The 17734-nt window shown below is 42.4% G+C and overlaps 1 protein-coding gene across 2 annotated transcripts in view; it reads left to right on the top strand.

Moving 5' to 3' along the window:
* LOC306706635 (oxysterol-binding protein-related protein 1-like) overlaps positions 1–17734 on the top strand; it is a 35389-nt gene that overhangs the window by 13586 nt on the left and 4069 nt on the right. For both annotated transcript variants that reach the window (XM_079173783.1, XM_079173782.1), the window contains exons 12-18: positions 6583–6684; positions 6809–6928; positions 7053–7131; positions 7709–7815; positions 13170–13338; positions 14994–15177; positions 17142–17217. In XM_079173783.1, coding sequence (XP_079029909.1) covers positions 6583–6684; positions 6809–6928; positions 7053–7131; positions 7709–7815; positions 13170–13338; positions 14994–15177; positions 17142–17217 — 837 coding nt within the window. The remainder of the gene's footprint in view (positions 1–6582; positions 6685–6808; positions 6929–7052; positions 7132–7708; positions 7816–13169; positions 13339–14993; positions 15178–17141; positions 17218–17734) is intronic.

Here is a 17734-nt window from a genome sequence, read left to right as displayed (position 1 = left end):
ATACCTACTATCAATAGAGAACGGACCAAACTATGTGTATAAATGTGTGTGTGTAAACCATATGGTACAAACAATGAAAAAGATGCTGCCGTATTTACAACGAGATGACGTTATGTTGAGTGTTGATGGATGATTGTAGCACCGATCGATAAGAGCTCCATTGACAAAACAAAAAAATCAATTGTTTTCTCATTGGAGCTCGGATCGATCGGTGCTAGGCTAACATTGTAGCAGCTATTTATTTCCTGATTCAACAACGGCAGGACGTCAGTGATGACAGGAGAAACATCTCAACGCTTATAGGCTATCGCGACACAGCGCCACGCCATTTTTTCGCTGAAGTTTCAACAATTTCAACTCATGTCGCCACGCCAAACGCGCCGCATCATCGCAAAATTGTGTCACTCCAGTCCCATCGTGTGATTTGAACATTTTCAACTCACGCACTTGGGGCGTTTTGGCGATTGACGCTGTGGCACCATAGCCTATTAGCGTTGAGATGCTCCCCCTGTCATCACTGACATCCTGCCGTTGTTGAATCAAGAAATAAATACTGTATCCCTCTGAGTTCACCCAGAGCTATACAATACCTACTATCAATAGAGAACGGACCAAACTATGTGTATAAATGTGTGTGTGTGTAAACCATATGGTATAAACAATGAAAAATATGCTGGAGTATTTACACCGAGATGACGTTATGTTGAGTGTTGATGGAGCTGCTACAATGTTAGCATAGCCTAGCACCTATCGATCCAAATTCCATTGATAAAACAAAACTACTTACCGACCTTAAGACTTCACGAAACTTGTTTTCTCATTGGATCTCGGATCGATCGGTGCTAGGCTAACATTGTAGCAGCTATTTATTTCCTGATTCAACAACGGCAGGACGTCAGTGATGACAGGAGAAACATCTCAACGCTTATAGGCTATCGCGACACAGCGCCACGCCATTTTTTCGCTGAAGTTTCAACAATTTCAACTCATGTCGCCACGCCAAACGCGCCGCATCATCGCAAAATTGTGTCACTCCAGTCCCATCGTGTGATTTGAACATTTTCAACTCACGCACTTGGGGCGTTTTGGCGATTGACGCTGCGGCACCATAGCCTATTAGCGTTGAGATGCTCCCCCTGTCATCACTGACGTCCTGCCGTTGTTGAATCAAGAAATAAATACTGTATCCCTCTGAGTTCACCCAGAGCTATACGATACCTACTATCAATAGAGAACGGACCAAACTATGTGTATAAATGTGTGTGTATAAACCATATGGTACAAACAATGAAAAAGATGCTGCCGTATTTACAACGAGATGACGTTATGTTGAGTGTTGATGGATGATTGTAGCACCGATCGATAAGAGCTCCATTGACAAAACAAAAAAATCAATTGTTTTCTCATTGGAGCTCGGATCGATCGGTGCTAGGCTAACATTGTAGCAGCTATTTATTTCCTGATTCAACAACGGCAGGACATCAGTGATGACAGGAGAAACATCTCAACGCTTATAGGCTATCGCGACACAGCGCCACGCCATTTTTTCGCTGAAGTTTCAACAATTTCAACTCATGTCGCCACGCCAAACGCGCCGCATCATCGCAAAATTGTGTCACTCCAGTCCCATCGTGTGATTTGAACATTTTCAACTCACGCACTTGGGGCGTTTTGGCGATTGACGCTGTGGCACCATAGCCTATTAGCGTTGAGATGCTCCCCCTGTCATCACTGACATCCTGCCGTTGTTGAATCAAGAAATAAATACTGTATCCCTCTGAGTTCACCCAGAGCTATACGATACCTACTATCAATAGAGAACGGACCAAACTATGTGTATAAATGTGTGTGTGTAAACCATATGGTACAAACAATGAAAAAGATGCTGCCGTATTTACAACGAGATGACGTTATGTTGAGTGTTGATGGATGATTGTAGCACCAATCGATAAGAGCTCCATTGACAAAACAAAAAAATCAATTGTTTTCTCATTGGAGCTCGGATCGATCGGTGCTAGGCTAACATTGTAGCAGCTATTTATTTCCTGATTCAACAACGGCAGGACGTCAGTGATGACAGGAGAAACATCTCAACGCTTATAGGCTATCGCGCCACAGCGCCACGCCATTTTTTCGCTGAAGTTTCAACAATTTCAACTCATGTCGCCACGCCAAACGCGCCGCATCATCGCAAAATTGTGTCACTCCAGTCCCATCGTGTGATTTGAACATTTTCAACTCACGCACTTGGGGCGTTTTGGCGATTGACGCTGTGGCACCATAGCCTATTAGCGTTGAGATGCTCCCCCTGTCATCACTGACATCCTGCCGTTGTTGAATCAAGAAATAAATACTGTATCCCTCTGAGTTCACCCAGAGCTATACGATACCTACTATCAATAGAGAATGGACCAAACTATGTGTATAAATGTGTGTGTGTGTAAACCATATGGTACAAACAATGAAAAATATGCTGGAGTTTTTACACCGAGATGACGTTATGTTGAGTGTTGATTGAGCTGCTTCAATGTAAGCATAGCCTAGCACCTATCGATCCAAATTCCATTGATAAAACAAAACTACTTACCGACCTTAAGACTTCACGAAACTTGTTTTCTCATTGGATCTCGGATCGATCGGTGCTAGGCTAACATTGTAGCAGCTATTTATTTCCTGATTCAACAACGGCAGGACGTCAGTGATGACAGGAGAAACATCTCAACGCTTATAGGCTATCGCGCCACAGCGCCACACCATTTTTTCGCTGAAGTTTCAACAATTTCAACTCATGTCGCCACGCCAAACGCGCCGCATCATCGCAAAATTGTGTCACTCCAGTCCCATCGTGTGATTTGAACATTTTCAACTCACGCACTTGGGGCGTTTTGGCGATTGACGCTGCGGCACCATAGCCTATTAGCGTTGAGATGCTCCCCCTGTCATCACTGACGTCCTGCCGTTGTTGAATCAAGAAATAAATACTGTATCCCTCTGAGTTCACCCAGAGCTATACCATACCTACTATCAATAGAGAACGGACCAAACTATGTGTATAAATGTGTGTGTGTAAACCATATGGTACAAACAATGAAAAAGATGCTGCCGTATTTACAACGAGATGACGTTATGTTGAGTGTTGATGGATGATTGTAGCACCTATCGATAAGAGCTCCATTGACAAAACAAAAAAATCAATTGTTTTCTCATTGGAGCTCGGATCGATCGGTGCTAGGCTAACATTGTAGCAGCTATTTATTTCCTGATTCAACAACGGCAGGACATCAGTGATGACAGGAGAAACATCTCAACGCTTATAGGCTATCGCGACACAGCGCCACGCCATTTTTTCGCTGAAGTTTCAACAATTTCAACTCATGTCGCCACGCCAAACGCGCCGCATCATCGCAAAATTGTGTCACTCCAGTCCCATCGTGTGATTTGAACATTTTCAACTCACGCACTTGGGGCGTTTTGGCGATTGACGCTGTGGCACCATAGCCTATTAGCGTTGAGATGCTCCCCCTGTCATCACTGACATCCTGCCGTTGTTGAATCAAGAAATAAATACTGTATCCCTCTGAGTTCACCCAGAGCTATACGATACCTACTATCAATAGAGAACGGACCAAACTATGTGTATAAATGTGTGTGTGTAAACCATATGGTACAAACAATGAAAAAGATGCTGCCGTATTTACAACGAGATGACGTTATGTTGAGTGTTGATGGATGATTGTAGCACCGATCGATAAGAGCTCCATTGACAAAACAAAAAAATCAATTGTTTTCTCATTGGAGCTCGGATCGATCGGTGCTAGGCTAACATTGTAGCAGCTATTTATTTCCTGATTCAACAACGGCAGGACGTCAGTGATGACAGGAGAAACATCTCAACGCTTATAGGCTATCGCGCCACAGCGCCACGCCATTTTTTCGCTGAAGTTTCAACAATTTCAACTCATGTCGCCACGCCAAACGCGCCGCATCATCGCAAAATTGTGTCACTCCAGTCCCATCGTGTGATTTGAACATTTTCAACTCACGCACTTGGGGCGTTTTGGCGATTGAGCTGTGGCACCATAGCCTATTAGCGTTGAGATGCTCCCCCTGTCATCACTGACATCCTGCCGTTGTTGAATCAAGAAATAAATACTGTATCCCTCTGAGTTCACCCAGAGCTATACCATACCTACTATCAATAGAGAATGGACCAAACTATGTGTATAAATGTGGGTGTGTAAACCATATGGTACAAACAATGAAAAAGCGGTAGCATATACCGTAGAATAAATTTAAATATAGAGAGCGAATATAATGCATGTTATATACCAGATTAAACAACAAAATCGGGGCAACACTATCATGCAAGTCATTTTTTACACACTCCAAACACAATTATACACAACTAATACAATCAACTAGAAGATGTATCACAATATCACGTATTTCTCGCCACGAGTCGGCAAGCTACGCACTCCGCTTCGATATACCAACACAAAGCTACAAGCTAACACTGACCACCAATACATCGCAGCACATGAGAATTCGACATTGAATCCAGAGATATCTGCAGAATTTCTCTCCGTGAAACCAGTACACCAGCCTTAAGACTTTCCAAAGAAATAAAAATACTACTTTACGAGTTTGAGAGTGAGTCTGGTTCGGTCCTCCTGCCTCGCTTGAGAGTGGGTCTGGTTCGGTCCTCCTGCCTCGCTTGAGAGTGGGTCTGGTTCGGTCCTCCTGCCTCGCTGTCCTGTGGTCGTCTGAGGTCTGCTCTGGTTTGTGCACTGTCTTCGAAAGTTTCAGGGCTTTATGACGTTGCAGGGCTTTATGACGCTGAGAACGGCTTTGTGACGCTGAGAACGCTGCAGGGCTTGATGACCTCAGGTGTTCTAGAATGTTGCTTGTGCCACTCAAAAAAAAACACACATGCACGCACACGATTACGTGCATGCGCGCATGCTAAAATACATACACGAAATAGGCTCGTTCGACATAAGCCAGGCGTGCGCCAAATCGATCACCGACATATCACGTTACCATGAAAACGACAACAAATATGATTTATAACTGTGTATTTATTTTATACTTTGTACTCCCTGATTTGAACGTGTTCCAGGCTCTTTCCTCACAAGATGAGAGGTGATTTAATATCATCTATTTGCTCGTTTTTGTCAAAACAGCTTCAATAAGAAAATCAAACATTTGATGAATAAATAAATAAATATCCTCTGATTTCATGTTTATATTTTGTTCTATTTTTAACCCTTAATGTTTCTGTGTACATGTAATATGACAGGCTGAACACACGTGAGCCGTCCTCTTTGTTTACCTTTTTTATATATGGGGTAACCAGTGGACGCATGGAGACGTAAAAAAAAAGGTAAACAAAGAGGACGGCTCACGTGTGTTCAGTCTGGAGTATTACATTTACACAGATACATTAAGTGTTAAAGATGGAACAAAAAATAAACATGAAATCAGAGAATATTTATTTATTTATTCATCAAATATTAGATTTTGTCATTGAAGCTGTTTAGACAAAAACAAGTAAATAGATTATATGAAATTACTTCTCATCTTGTGAGTAAAGATCCTGGAAGACGTTCAAATCAGGGAGTACAAAGTATAAAATAAATACACACAATTATACATCATATTTGTTGTCGTTTTCATGGTAACGTGATATGTTGCAGCAAAGTGCTGTCCCATTCCTATTTACACCATCTCAAGCCCTCACAGTCTCTCACACACAACCACTTACCAGGTGACGTCAGTAAGTCCTTGAGGGTTCGAGGTTTGAGGGTTTAGCGGGGACATTGGGATTTGGTCTTTGTCTTTGAATCTGCAGGGAGATTTGTAATCGAGGGGCGTCTGCCCTGAGCAGCAGCAAGATAAATCCACCCCTTGGAGTCCAGACACTGGTGGTGGTGGCTGATGAGGCTGATAGAATGATGAGTTGATGAAGATGATGAGGCTGATAGAATGATGAGTTGATGAAGATGATGATGAGGTGGAGGCGTGCGTAACAGCAGCATGAACGTACTGTCTTCCACACCAGTCTTCCACCATTTTCTCTGTTAACTTCAGTTCTGCAGCCATTATTGGATTTTACCTTGTGATGGGACTGAAATGTGTTTGTGAATTGCTACCGTTTGTTTGGACAAAAGATATTTTTAGGTCTTTTCTATGACTGTTGTAAACAGCTAACAGTACTTTTCACCATGCTGAACGTTCTAAATAAAACGCAGACTGTGTGTAGCTGGAGTTCATCAGCGGAAAAAGAGAATTTTCTGACTGAAACCTGCGACATCACTATCTCCACTTTCACTTTAGAGCTAATGGTCGGAATCCTTGCATCTAAATATCTTCCAAGTGATCGTGATTAAATAATACTAAACAATGGCATGTTCTCATCTTTGGTTCTAAAAAGAAAAAAACATTAAACTGCAGTTAAGTATCTATACTATACATGGTCGTCCTCCAATCTTTCAGTTGTGATTACATCATACTTGAGATGGTGATGTTTGACATCTAGTGCAGCAAGCGTGACTGTAAGTGATTTAATTCTGTCGTTTCTAGGTCAAACCATGGGATCACTGCTTCTTCATGCTCAGGTGCTTTGATGACACTGTACATCATTTTAAGGTCTCCTCAAAGACAAATTCAGTGGCGACAAGAAAAGTGAGATAAGATTCACCTTCTATGCTGTTTCTTCACCCCTTCTCTGAACAACCTGACTGATTTGACAGTCAGTGTATCTGCAAGGGTGGACGACAGTAAATCTTTCTGATATTTGTCCACACAGGGATGGTTGGACGCTTTTGAGGCACATGCGTCCTATAGCACACGCCACTGCACCGACGAACAGATTATCAGCGATCCTGACGGTGACGTGACGGTGAGGAATCTGTCACAAGCCCTTCAGGTAAGATTAAGTTTGGACCTTTTTTAATGAGGTATTGTATTAGTTGAGAGTAGGAAGGAAGTGCTATTTAGGGAGAAAGGAGGGTTCAATGTGTAAGTGTCTCTCTCGTCCTGTGCTCTTTCAGGCAGCCAGCGCTTCCCAGCAGACATTGGAGAGTGAAGTGTCGATATTTCTATCGATGGTGAAGAATGAGGAGAATTGTGGTAGGAGTCCTGGAATTGGTCTCGTTTCACTGTTGTCAATCTAGTGTTCACTGTTTTTAACCTTTTGGTAGTTTGCTGAGAAGATGAGCAGAATTAATTGTTTAGTCGATGGATAGAAAATGAATTGCAAACAATTCTAGTAAACCTAACCCCAACCCTGTGGTTCCCAATCTGGGGGGTCGGGACCCCTTAAGTGTAAACACCAAATGACTGAGGGTAAAATATTTCAGCTACACACATGTTTCTGACTCTCAAATCATGGGGGGGGTCACCAGTAGGTATTGCTTGGATATTAAGTGTCACAAACCAAAATGGTTGGCACAGTGGCCTAACCCTTTAATTGTCGATTTGTACGTTGCAAATCGTTGGGTTGTGGATTGTTGGTTTGACCAACATCCACTTTGAAGACTTCGCTGAGCATTCTTTTAACTATTTTCTGACATTTTGGAGACTAAGTGATACGTTGATGAATCATGAAAAATATAGTCATCAAATGAATCAATATTAAAAAATAAACTTTAGTTGCAGCCCAATTTATACACATGCATTGAACATATGTATGTATGTTTTTCAAAAGCACTGGCTGCCCCTCTTTTACTGAAAGCCAAAGAGACCAGTGAGCTCTCCAGTGAAACCTGTGCTGCTCTCCATCTGTGCCTTGAACTGCTGTCAAAACAGGAGGAGGTATGAAATATCTTCATTATCTTAATCAAGCCTGTATCAGCATGTACACGGTTGAGCAGTCTAACAAATGCCACACAAAATACAGTAGCCTGTGGGCTATACTGTCCACCATCATACCATTCCTAACAGAACCATACAAACGTGGTATATTGTGTTGTGATGCAGAAATTTGACATTTAAATTGGATCTACTGTGCGATCCTCTACCCATACTACCATATTTAGTATGGCAGAAAAAGATTTAGTATGTCCCAAAACATTATTATATATGTCAGATGCAGTATGCGAGGATGTCCTACTGCATCCGGTCGCATTTCTGCATGCAAGTCAGCATGCTTTTTTGGGCTATTCTGACCCACAATCACAATTTAAAGTGCAATGTTATGACGAAGTAGTGTGTCCTGCCCATACCCATACTATGTAAGGGTAGCTGCAGTATGTAGCTACTTAAAGTAAAAAGTATGCGATTTGAAACTTTGCTAAAATCTAGTTATCGGCAATCTCGCACTTGATTCAATTGTTTTGGAGGCTAGTTTTCTTTTTCGATTAGCTGCAACCAACTGAGCATGCATGAATATTCTTCTCGTTGATTCCCGTACCCTCACCCACGTGCTGTGCTCCTATTGGCTGAATAGATAATATTGCATGATTACAAAATCCCAAAGCTCCTCCTCTTTATGTTAGTTAATTCATACCAATCAGGTTTGAAGTTTGTGTGAGTCCACCTGTCCCAATGGCTGTGGCTGTGGGAGGGGGGGGGGGGGGGGAGCAATGGCACAGTGTGGAAGGACACAGGCAAGATCCGCTTTTATGCTTAGGTCTGCATTCAGCTTGCAGATCAGCGCACACACACACACACACACACACACACACACAGACACCCCTGGACTTGGATCCACACACTCCCCGCTCTGGGGAAAGGCTGTGCATTGAGCAAAGCAACTGAAGCGCGAGCATATTCACAGGCTCAGCTGGCGATGCATGCATTAACCCTCACACAGTGAAAATACACGCTTGCAGGCACACTTCCACATGCCAGAGCATCCGAGCACAGGAGAAAGGGGAGACGGTGACAGCTTACTCGTCCAGTATCTGCACAGGTACAAACAAAGCAATTGTTCTTTTAGTTTCTTCCTGTATCTCAGTGTTTTTTTTATTGTCAGCTAAACAACTGTCTGTGTATGCAGTGGGCTGGTCTCTGATGACTTACTGTAGTGTTTGAAGTTTGGCATGGACTGGATGTCATCTGATGTTTTTAGTATGTCGCTGGCGAAAGCTATTCATCGATATGCGGAAGTCATTCTTATGGATTCAAGTGTGAAATTGAGCATGTTTGAAGTTGGGCTGAGCGCTACACTGCTAATTGCATCTTTTTGCTGAAATCATTTCACAAGTGTCATAAATTCTGTCAAAGTAAGAGCACGGAGAGGGGAAGATTAAATTGTATTGAGGATTAGTTTGGTATGGGGGTACTCAAAGTCAAGCTTTTAAGAAAAAGATTGTGGGTTTAACCATTTTAAACGCAGCAGTTGCTCTTTTGTGTTTCACTGTAATGCAACACCTGAATTAAGAACTGAGAGATCATGAATCCGTCTCACTCTTTTCTTTCCCTCATTACCAATTCATTTGAAATTGGCACTTTGTCAAAATACCAAACTGAAATCCTTAGACTGTGGCTATTGGTTGGCTGGTTACAGTATAGTGTGTACTACACCTCTTGTCTTGTAAAACCATTAGCAAAGCAGGAATTAAGATTATAATATGGAGATTAAGGACTCCTGTGTGTGTGTGTATAACAAGATAAAGATAAGTGAATCACCCAAGAAGTATTGTCAAGTTATTGCCAAGTGTCATAACAATGGACACTAAACGATATTCTGACAACCGGATGATATAATAAGAGGGAAATGTATTATCAAACATATGTAGCATGCTTGTTAAGACACTGGTCTAATGCTAAACTGGTTCTACTAACTGGATTATGTTTTCTACACTGCTGAGATTGGCTGTATTAAGCAGCATTAACTCTAATCCCACTCCCATTGTCCTGCCTTAGATTCCTCTATTGCTGCCACTTACACATGTGTAGTCTTCAGTACATAACATACAGCAGTCACATGCTGTTGCGCTTTGATGTCTGGGCAGATGTGAAATAGATGATTAATAGCAATTGCAGTGCATGTGGTCTGACCCATTTCAGCTGCAGCTGCAGAAATGTAGAATGCTACTGAGAGTGCCGGGTTCATGCAGTGCGTGCAGGGCACAGTATGACTGGTGGGTGAATACACGGCATTTAATTGTGGAGAGATCTGTGCCGCTACCTCTCATTCACCCAACACAGATTTATAAAACCCAACTTTTGGTGGAGTTTTTCTCTGGAAGCAGGCTTCCACACCTGTCAAGAAAACAAATTGAGGCTTACAGCTTGAAACCACTTAGTGGTGACACACAGATAAGCATGTGTGACAGTTTGTATTGCTCTGAAGGCAGGAGAGTGGCAGCATAGTATCCTTTTTTCCCCCCCTCTGTAGACCTTCATACCCTTTTTGTCTACAGCCTGTAAGAAATCAGATTGCCCTTCAAACCCTTGGGGATTGGAGAGAGAGCACAAAGTGCCGTTTGACCTTTACATTAACCGTGGCCACATATGTAACTCACCTGCTGTCTGCCATCCCTCACCCGGGAGGGACTTCACTGGGCACAACTTAATGTTCGTGTTGGTCCCCTTCACTGACTTCCTTCTTTTTCAGTTCATACAGGGTCATTCGAGATCTGGATAAGACGAGGAAGTGTATATTCAACCTTATCTTTTTCGGATTGTGACCTTTTAGCCAAGGGAGCGTATGTACAGAGAGATACTTGGGAGTATTCCTGTGTAATTGGTAGTACATCCCTATGCCGCACCGGTACTTACGTCAAACTCTAATATTTTTTTAGTTGCTTAGCTCCCGGCCATCATATAGTCATGATCTACAAATACAGTAACATTAATTGCAGAGTACCGTATAGAGCTATAATGCATCTGCCTTTGTGATTTGCTTCCCCCTCAGCAGAGAGAGCAACATGTTAGAACAAAGTAAAATTTCTACCCTATGGGGAGTTGGCCAAGGAGAAGCTTCCCTCCCAGGCTCCAGCAACAGCTACTGCACACAGCCTCAGCAGGGCTTAAAATAGCGCTGTTTGTACTCAGGCGAGAGGGTGCTGTGCGAGCGAAAGAGCCGGCTGGGCTAGTTACACAACAAAGTGTTCTGTTCCTGGATGGGCTCTTAAGCCAAGTGGCTGGGACAAGGAGTGTTAATACTGGCTCCTGCAGATCAAGCTCATTCACTCTCAACAACATGCATATAATAAGAGGCATGAATTAATTTTGGGCATGCGAGGACATCTTTTTATTGGCAGACATTTGATATGTGAAATGGATCTCATTAGCTACTGTCACTGCTCTGTTGTTGATTGGAAGCATTAACTTGCCAGTTATTTTTCTCCCACTTTTCTATATCTGCATGAATGGACTGATCTTACAGTTGGGGGGAGAATCACAGAGATTTTAGTGGGGTTTCTCAAAAAAAGAATTGAACATCACAGAACAGAATCTAAACATCTACAGTGAACTGTATTTCTGTTTCCACACAGAACGTGGCCTACAGGGGCCGAACATAGCAACCATAGCAAGTGTGACGACAGCAAGAGTGAAGGTGTGAAATTTGTCATTGACTGTGGCAGGCAGCTGTTTGAAGGATGAAATATTAGCGCTTCTGGCACAATTGCTGCAATCTTATTGGATACAAGGATACAGGTCTATATAGAGTGATTTTTGGTTACATCAAATTTGTGTATTTGTAGAAATGGGGTGATATGTAGCAAGGCCATAAATGCTTCAGTTTGGATAAACGTAATGTAGCTATAGCACTGTTCTGACCAGAGGTGTTTTATTGCTCTGTATTGCAGAGATAGGATCTGCATGTTGCTGCACATCAGTCATTCTCACCTTCCTGGACTCTAAGTTTATTGAAGTTTTGCTGTGTCAAGTCTAGAGTTCAAAAGAAATCAGGTTTACATTATGCAATTTGGTAATGTATTTACATTAAAAAACCCTTGGGGTGCCTCTATCGACTATGCATGGATTGGAATCAATCAATATTCATTACAAAAGGCCAGATCAGCAGCCTTTAGGGGGAAAAAAACAATCAGCAAATTGGTAAATATATGTCCCAGTGTTTTCACTGCCTCATGTTCGTGGAATACACTCAGGGTAATTATCCATATACTGTTTGTTTTTTTACAATTTATGTCTTATGATTTCCAAAAGTCTCAGTAAAACCGGCCCTCTTTCAACAAAATCGTAGACAGCAGTTACTGTTACTTTAATGGTAATATCACAGATCATGAACATCTTGGAGAAGAATTTTGCAGAAATGAACTTTTGACCATGTTGATCACATGAAATCTCCACGGTGGTGATCACTGAAAACACTGTTCCCGTGATGGTTTTAGCTCCATAGCTGAAAGGGAGAACACCATTGGTTACAGGCATGAATTATAGCTCACCTTGAGCACATCAGCAGATGCTTTGACAGGTGTTTCTTTGTGCATGACACATGTGCACACAAGTGATAATCCTTCAGGCACTTTAAGTGTTGCGGATGAACTTTTTCGTCTCCAATAGAAGACATTGGCCCTGCTTTGCAGTCTCACATTTACAGTCTGATTTACAAGCTCCTGTTTCACTCTGCTGCCTTCCCCAAGGTGACACGTTTTCATCCGGGGAGGCTGTGCTATTTTCAGTGCACGTTGTCTGTTTATTATACTTCATCATCATAATGCACTGAGTTTGGAAATGCACTTGCAGTTCTCTTTTTAAAAATAAGCATGTTTTGTTTTAGCCATTATCTCATTCTACTTCATTATTGGTAGGACTAGTGGATATTTGTTAAGTTGCCTGTCTTCTGTTTAGTTAGTACGGGACGAACAACAGATGTGTTCGACAATAGGAAACACTGATCCGGTCTGTCCCACAGTGGCCTGGCTCAGGTTGCCCTGAAGGGACACTCAATCCTGGGCCACAGAGCTCTCAGAGACCGGGGTGTTTGGTTCTGATTGAAGGAAACTAGATATGTGGACAGGGTTAGAACAAAGACTTGCCATCAGAAATACAGAGAGACACACGCACACACACACACTGATGCAGCTATAGAAGCACCTTCATATCGATCAAACCACCAGTCAATCACAACTGTCAATATACTTCACACATGTTGGATCAAAATATATATTTTGATCCAACATGTGTGAAGTATATGGGGCATATTCTCTTAATTTGCTTAACCTTGTGTCTGGGGTTTCCTGTGTTTGCAGGTGTGGAGCCTGAAGTTCGAGCAGGAGGTGGAGAAGAACAAAGCTCTGACAGAGGCCCTGCAGACATCAGCAACTGAGCACCAGGAACTCAAGCACTCTCTGTGCAAGAGCAGGAGGTTGTCTACCCTCAGCGCCCTCACTGAAGATGACTTCTATGATGCTGAGTCAGGTCAGCAGCCGCTAGGTGGAAACTTAGTTAAGTAATCAAGAAGTTAATGTCTTACTGGGGTGATCTTGTTCTTAATACAGGGTCTTGGACTGGTCATAAATGAGACAAACTATTGCAGTGCCGTTCAAAATATGCCTGTTCAGAACGGGCCAAATGCGTGGCCTGTGGTGTGAACAACTTCACACTTGACACTGCAATTCCTTAGTAGTAATACACGTGCCATGACATAGTTGCAGTGAAACAAGCCTTCAGTCTGGTTCACGAGAAAAAAAACACCCAACTCAAGGGCTCCCAATCCCTATTAAGGTATTGTGTGGAGTTTTTCTCCTCGAGTAGCGCTATGGGGCAATGCTTTTAGAGTGGGTCCTGTTTTGTTTGAATTGTGCATGTGCACGAACGGGCAGGCGACGCAATATGACAATATAATAATGACGGTAAAGTGCAAAGAAGTGGGGCACGGAAGAAGAATTGTGTATATACTTGCAAACAGATGTCCAATTTTAAACATTAAAATATCTGCTTTGACAATTTCTTTGGAGCAACGCATTTAATCATCCAGAATACGTTTGTCAGTCAAAATTCATTTTGAGGAGCACTGGACATAAACACAACTTTGTTTGTCTACAGGAAAGCTCTACAGGGCAACTTTTACAATTTGAACCCGTATCTAGCATCGAACGGCTTCACAGTTTTCAGTTCTCACTTCACTCACAGCCTAATTCGCATAGTTAAGAAATACAGCTTAACTGTGCGTGTGGGCGCATGCGTGCCTGTGTGTCACATTGACACATCTTTGGCTCTCTGTCTCTGAGATTGCCCAGACACATCCCAGGGTAATGGGATAGTGATTAGCGGGCCTGACACTCTTACTGCTTTTAGTTTTTTATAATACAATTCATCAGCAGTTCAAAAAGATAATTTGACAGTGTCACTCTATGTTTACCTTGTATGTACAGTATTTGCATCAACAACATGTAGTAAAATCGTTTGCTTCTTCGTGAACCCAAAAGCCTCCCTATGGTGATTATTTGCACTAGACTTCCTTCTCCAACATGTTTGTGCACTATGGACAAAGCTTTCTCAGGAATCATTGCATTATTCATAGATAGCCCTGAGTTATCTACTAGCCAGTGACACTCTGTCCGACTGTCAGACTATACAGTTAAGTCTGTAAAACCTCAAAGACTGTACATACAGCTGTTATGTCTGAAAGTTTTTTGTCAACACCTTATTTATCATGTACATGTTTATCAAGTACATGTACTTGCAATAAGCACTAATATCTGACAACTGGCATTTGCCCTCCTCCATCATAGTGTACACACACTATTCTCCCCTCCCTTTGTGTACGTGACGGTACCTGTAATGTCACTGACGGAGGAGGAGCAGCATCCAGCAGGCACAGAGCAAACAATGTCGGAGGAAATGAAGCCTCTGTGTGGCCTCTCATTGGAACACAATCCTCTTGTGGGGTTTGGCTGTCAGCAGGGAGGGGGAAGTTAGAGAGGAACTCGAGCACAAATACTTATTTTCGCGGACAGTGTGCTCTTCAGGCTGCAGCTTTCTGAGCAGGCCACTTGAACCTGTATGTATACGCGCGTGTGTTACGAGTGTTTGGCATGACCCGGGATCTGCCCCTTGTCGTCCTCCCCCAGAGTCGGATTGGGAGCTCTCGGTGAGCGGCTTCCTGTCTGTGGCCAGTCGCTCCTGTGAAGAGGACGAGGGGAGAGACGCCCCCCTTCTCAGCAGCCTCCGCCATCCCAGCGCTCCCGGGGGGCCTACCGGAATGTCAGGGGAGGGTAACCATGGCAACCAGCACAATGGAGTCGAGAAGCACAGGTGGGACACGCTCCAGTTATGATGTCATGCTTGTTCACCGGCTGAAATGATGGCAAAGTGGAACGAGCGGAAATGTAAAGTCAGCCATGCCGAGTGCTCTTTTTCGAACCACCTGTCTGCTGTTTATTATGTGCCAGGCTTGAAGATGACTGTCACAGCTGATGGCAGGATTCAGTAGTGTTTGACTTCACATCGCAGAGCAACTCAAATTGATATTGAACGTGACTTTTTTAGTATGCGTGCCTGATGACAGGTTGCAGACCTCATTCAGAGAGAGGATAGTAAAAGGCACAGTTGGTGAAATGGGATACCACCTCTCCACTCATGTCTGTTTTTGTAGTCAGGTGTTTTTGTTTGAGCACCCAATCCACAGAGAATAGCCTGCTTTGTTTTTCCTGACAGATCCAAATCTCCAAGCGAATAACCAGCATAGCGCTGGGGGTTTTGTCAGGTTTTTATTCATTTTTTTTTCGTGAAGATTTAACAATCTCTTTCATTTCTGTGAATGCTGATTCTGGCTTGGCCTCTCTTCTTTAATCCAACAAGTGATCCATGAATAATTCAGCATGTGCTGGCTCAGTATAGCAGTTGGAGGAAAGGGGACTGGCTGGCTAACTATCTCAATGTGCGTGCGCGTGTGCGTGCACGCGTGTTGTGCATTAAAGATTTATGTGGTGTCTGTTTATTTGGAATTACTCTTGTCATTCAAAGATACTGCTGTCCCTGGTTGTCTGTTGATGGGCCTACATCCAGTTGTTTAACATTTCTCTCTCGTATTTATAACTACCCGTCCATAAATTCTCTACAAAATGAACAAAAAATGTCTTTGGTTTGAGGTCCCAAATATACAGCAGTGTAAATATGTATTCTTTTCACACATGCAACAATGATTATTTGAAGACTGACCGTGTTGGCTGTAAGACGTGCATGCTTCAAGGATTGGTTTAGCATGTCCACATGTATAGATAATCTGGCCTCACTCTAAGGGTTGGCTTGTGGTTCAGTATCCTCTGCTGAACAACACAGTTTTGTTTAAAAGTTTGACTTTATCTGTATTTATGAAAAGCTGAAACATGAAAGCGTCGAATGAAAGAAGTCCTTTTTATAGAAAGATATATTTTGGGGGCCAAGGCCGGTGGAACACAAACTAGGCCAGAAGTATAGTCTGCCATGCATCACTGCGCTGCTCATCCTACAGATGGAGCAAGCCTGTACCCCCTACCTCTGTTTGTTTAGCTGACGTAATGGCTTTTATTTGTGTAGTTGCTTCAGCACTCTGTTTTAAACACGGACACCATCTGCCTCTAGCAAGCATTACCTGTAAAACAGTCCTCACCTCGGTTGTTAGCGAGGCTGGAAAATAAACTCGGTCACACCACAGACCAGATTTATTCAAGCAGCAAAGTTTGAGAGGGCGTAGGAAAGCAGCTGCGTGTGGAGAAGTTAAGAGAAGAGAAGCATAATTCATCTTAAGGGTGAGCAAATTGAATTATCTTTAAGTGAGAAGTGTTTATGAGCCAAGCTTCATATGCAAAAAGATCAGTTTAAAGAGTGAGTCTCATAACCAGTCTAGAGAAACAGCGCGCACATATGCAGTTTTACATCCATTCATGGGTGTTGCATGAGGCTTGACCAGACCAGCTGAAAGCTCATTAGCTTACAGGTGTCAGATGACTTTGTACCCAAATGGTGCTTCAAGCTATGCCGTCTGCTCTGCAGCTTTTAAATGGTAAAAGCTAATGGTTTTAATAGGTGGTTTCCCCAATACTTGTAGATGTTGGACATATTATAAAAGTCCTTTTGAGTGTAGACCAGATGACATGCCCTCAGGCATCAGTTTCAGCACAGCTGACACAAAATAAACAATCTAACGCTCCCCCATTGATTCCCAAGTTTAATCCGTTTCATTATTGTAATTCTCCCTCATAGTGACTGTGAAGCCACTTTACTCTGCTTTCCTACAGAACATCTCTACCGACTCCCAAGTTCTCGAGGAATGACGTCAGCATCTGGAGTATCCTGAAAAAATGCATCGGCATGGTGAGAACAGACTTTTCTCATTTGACTGATTTACCCTTTATTTGTTGTGCTTTAACGTGCTGTTGGGAGAAAAATGAATGACTCACTTGAGATGGTTTTTGCACAGTGAAGACTAAAAGTTAGGTAATTGTGACAAATTAGTTTTTGTCCTTAGTCCTTAGCTTACGGCTCGAGGAATGTAATCATTCATTTCTTGGTTCTTGATTTAAGATATGTGAATTATCTTCATTTTTTTTTCTAATATTACAAACCACTGGATTAGGTCAGGCAAACGATTATTGTTACAGATATTACAATTGAATGTCACAATAGTGTCAGCTTGCAATACCACAGCTTGCAATACCACATTAAATTGAGCTGTGAATTATGTGAACAATTACACCTGTATACAGATATAAATATCTTAAACACCAGAAAAAACTTTTGTCAGTTCTGATATTATTATATTTAATTGTATATAAATGTGTCAGTGAATTATACACCATATATATACTTTACAAAGATGGGATTTAACTCT

Source organism: Pholis gunnellus, assembly GCF_910591455.1.
Source record: "Pholis gunnellus genome assembly, chromosome: 14".
Lineage (NCBI taxonomy): Eukaryota > Metazoa > Chordata > Actinopteri > Perciformes > Pholidae > Pholis > Pholis gunnellus.
This window is presented reverse-complemented; position numbering and strand designations above follow the sequence as displayed.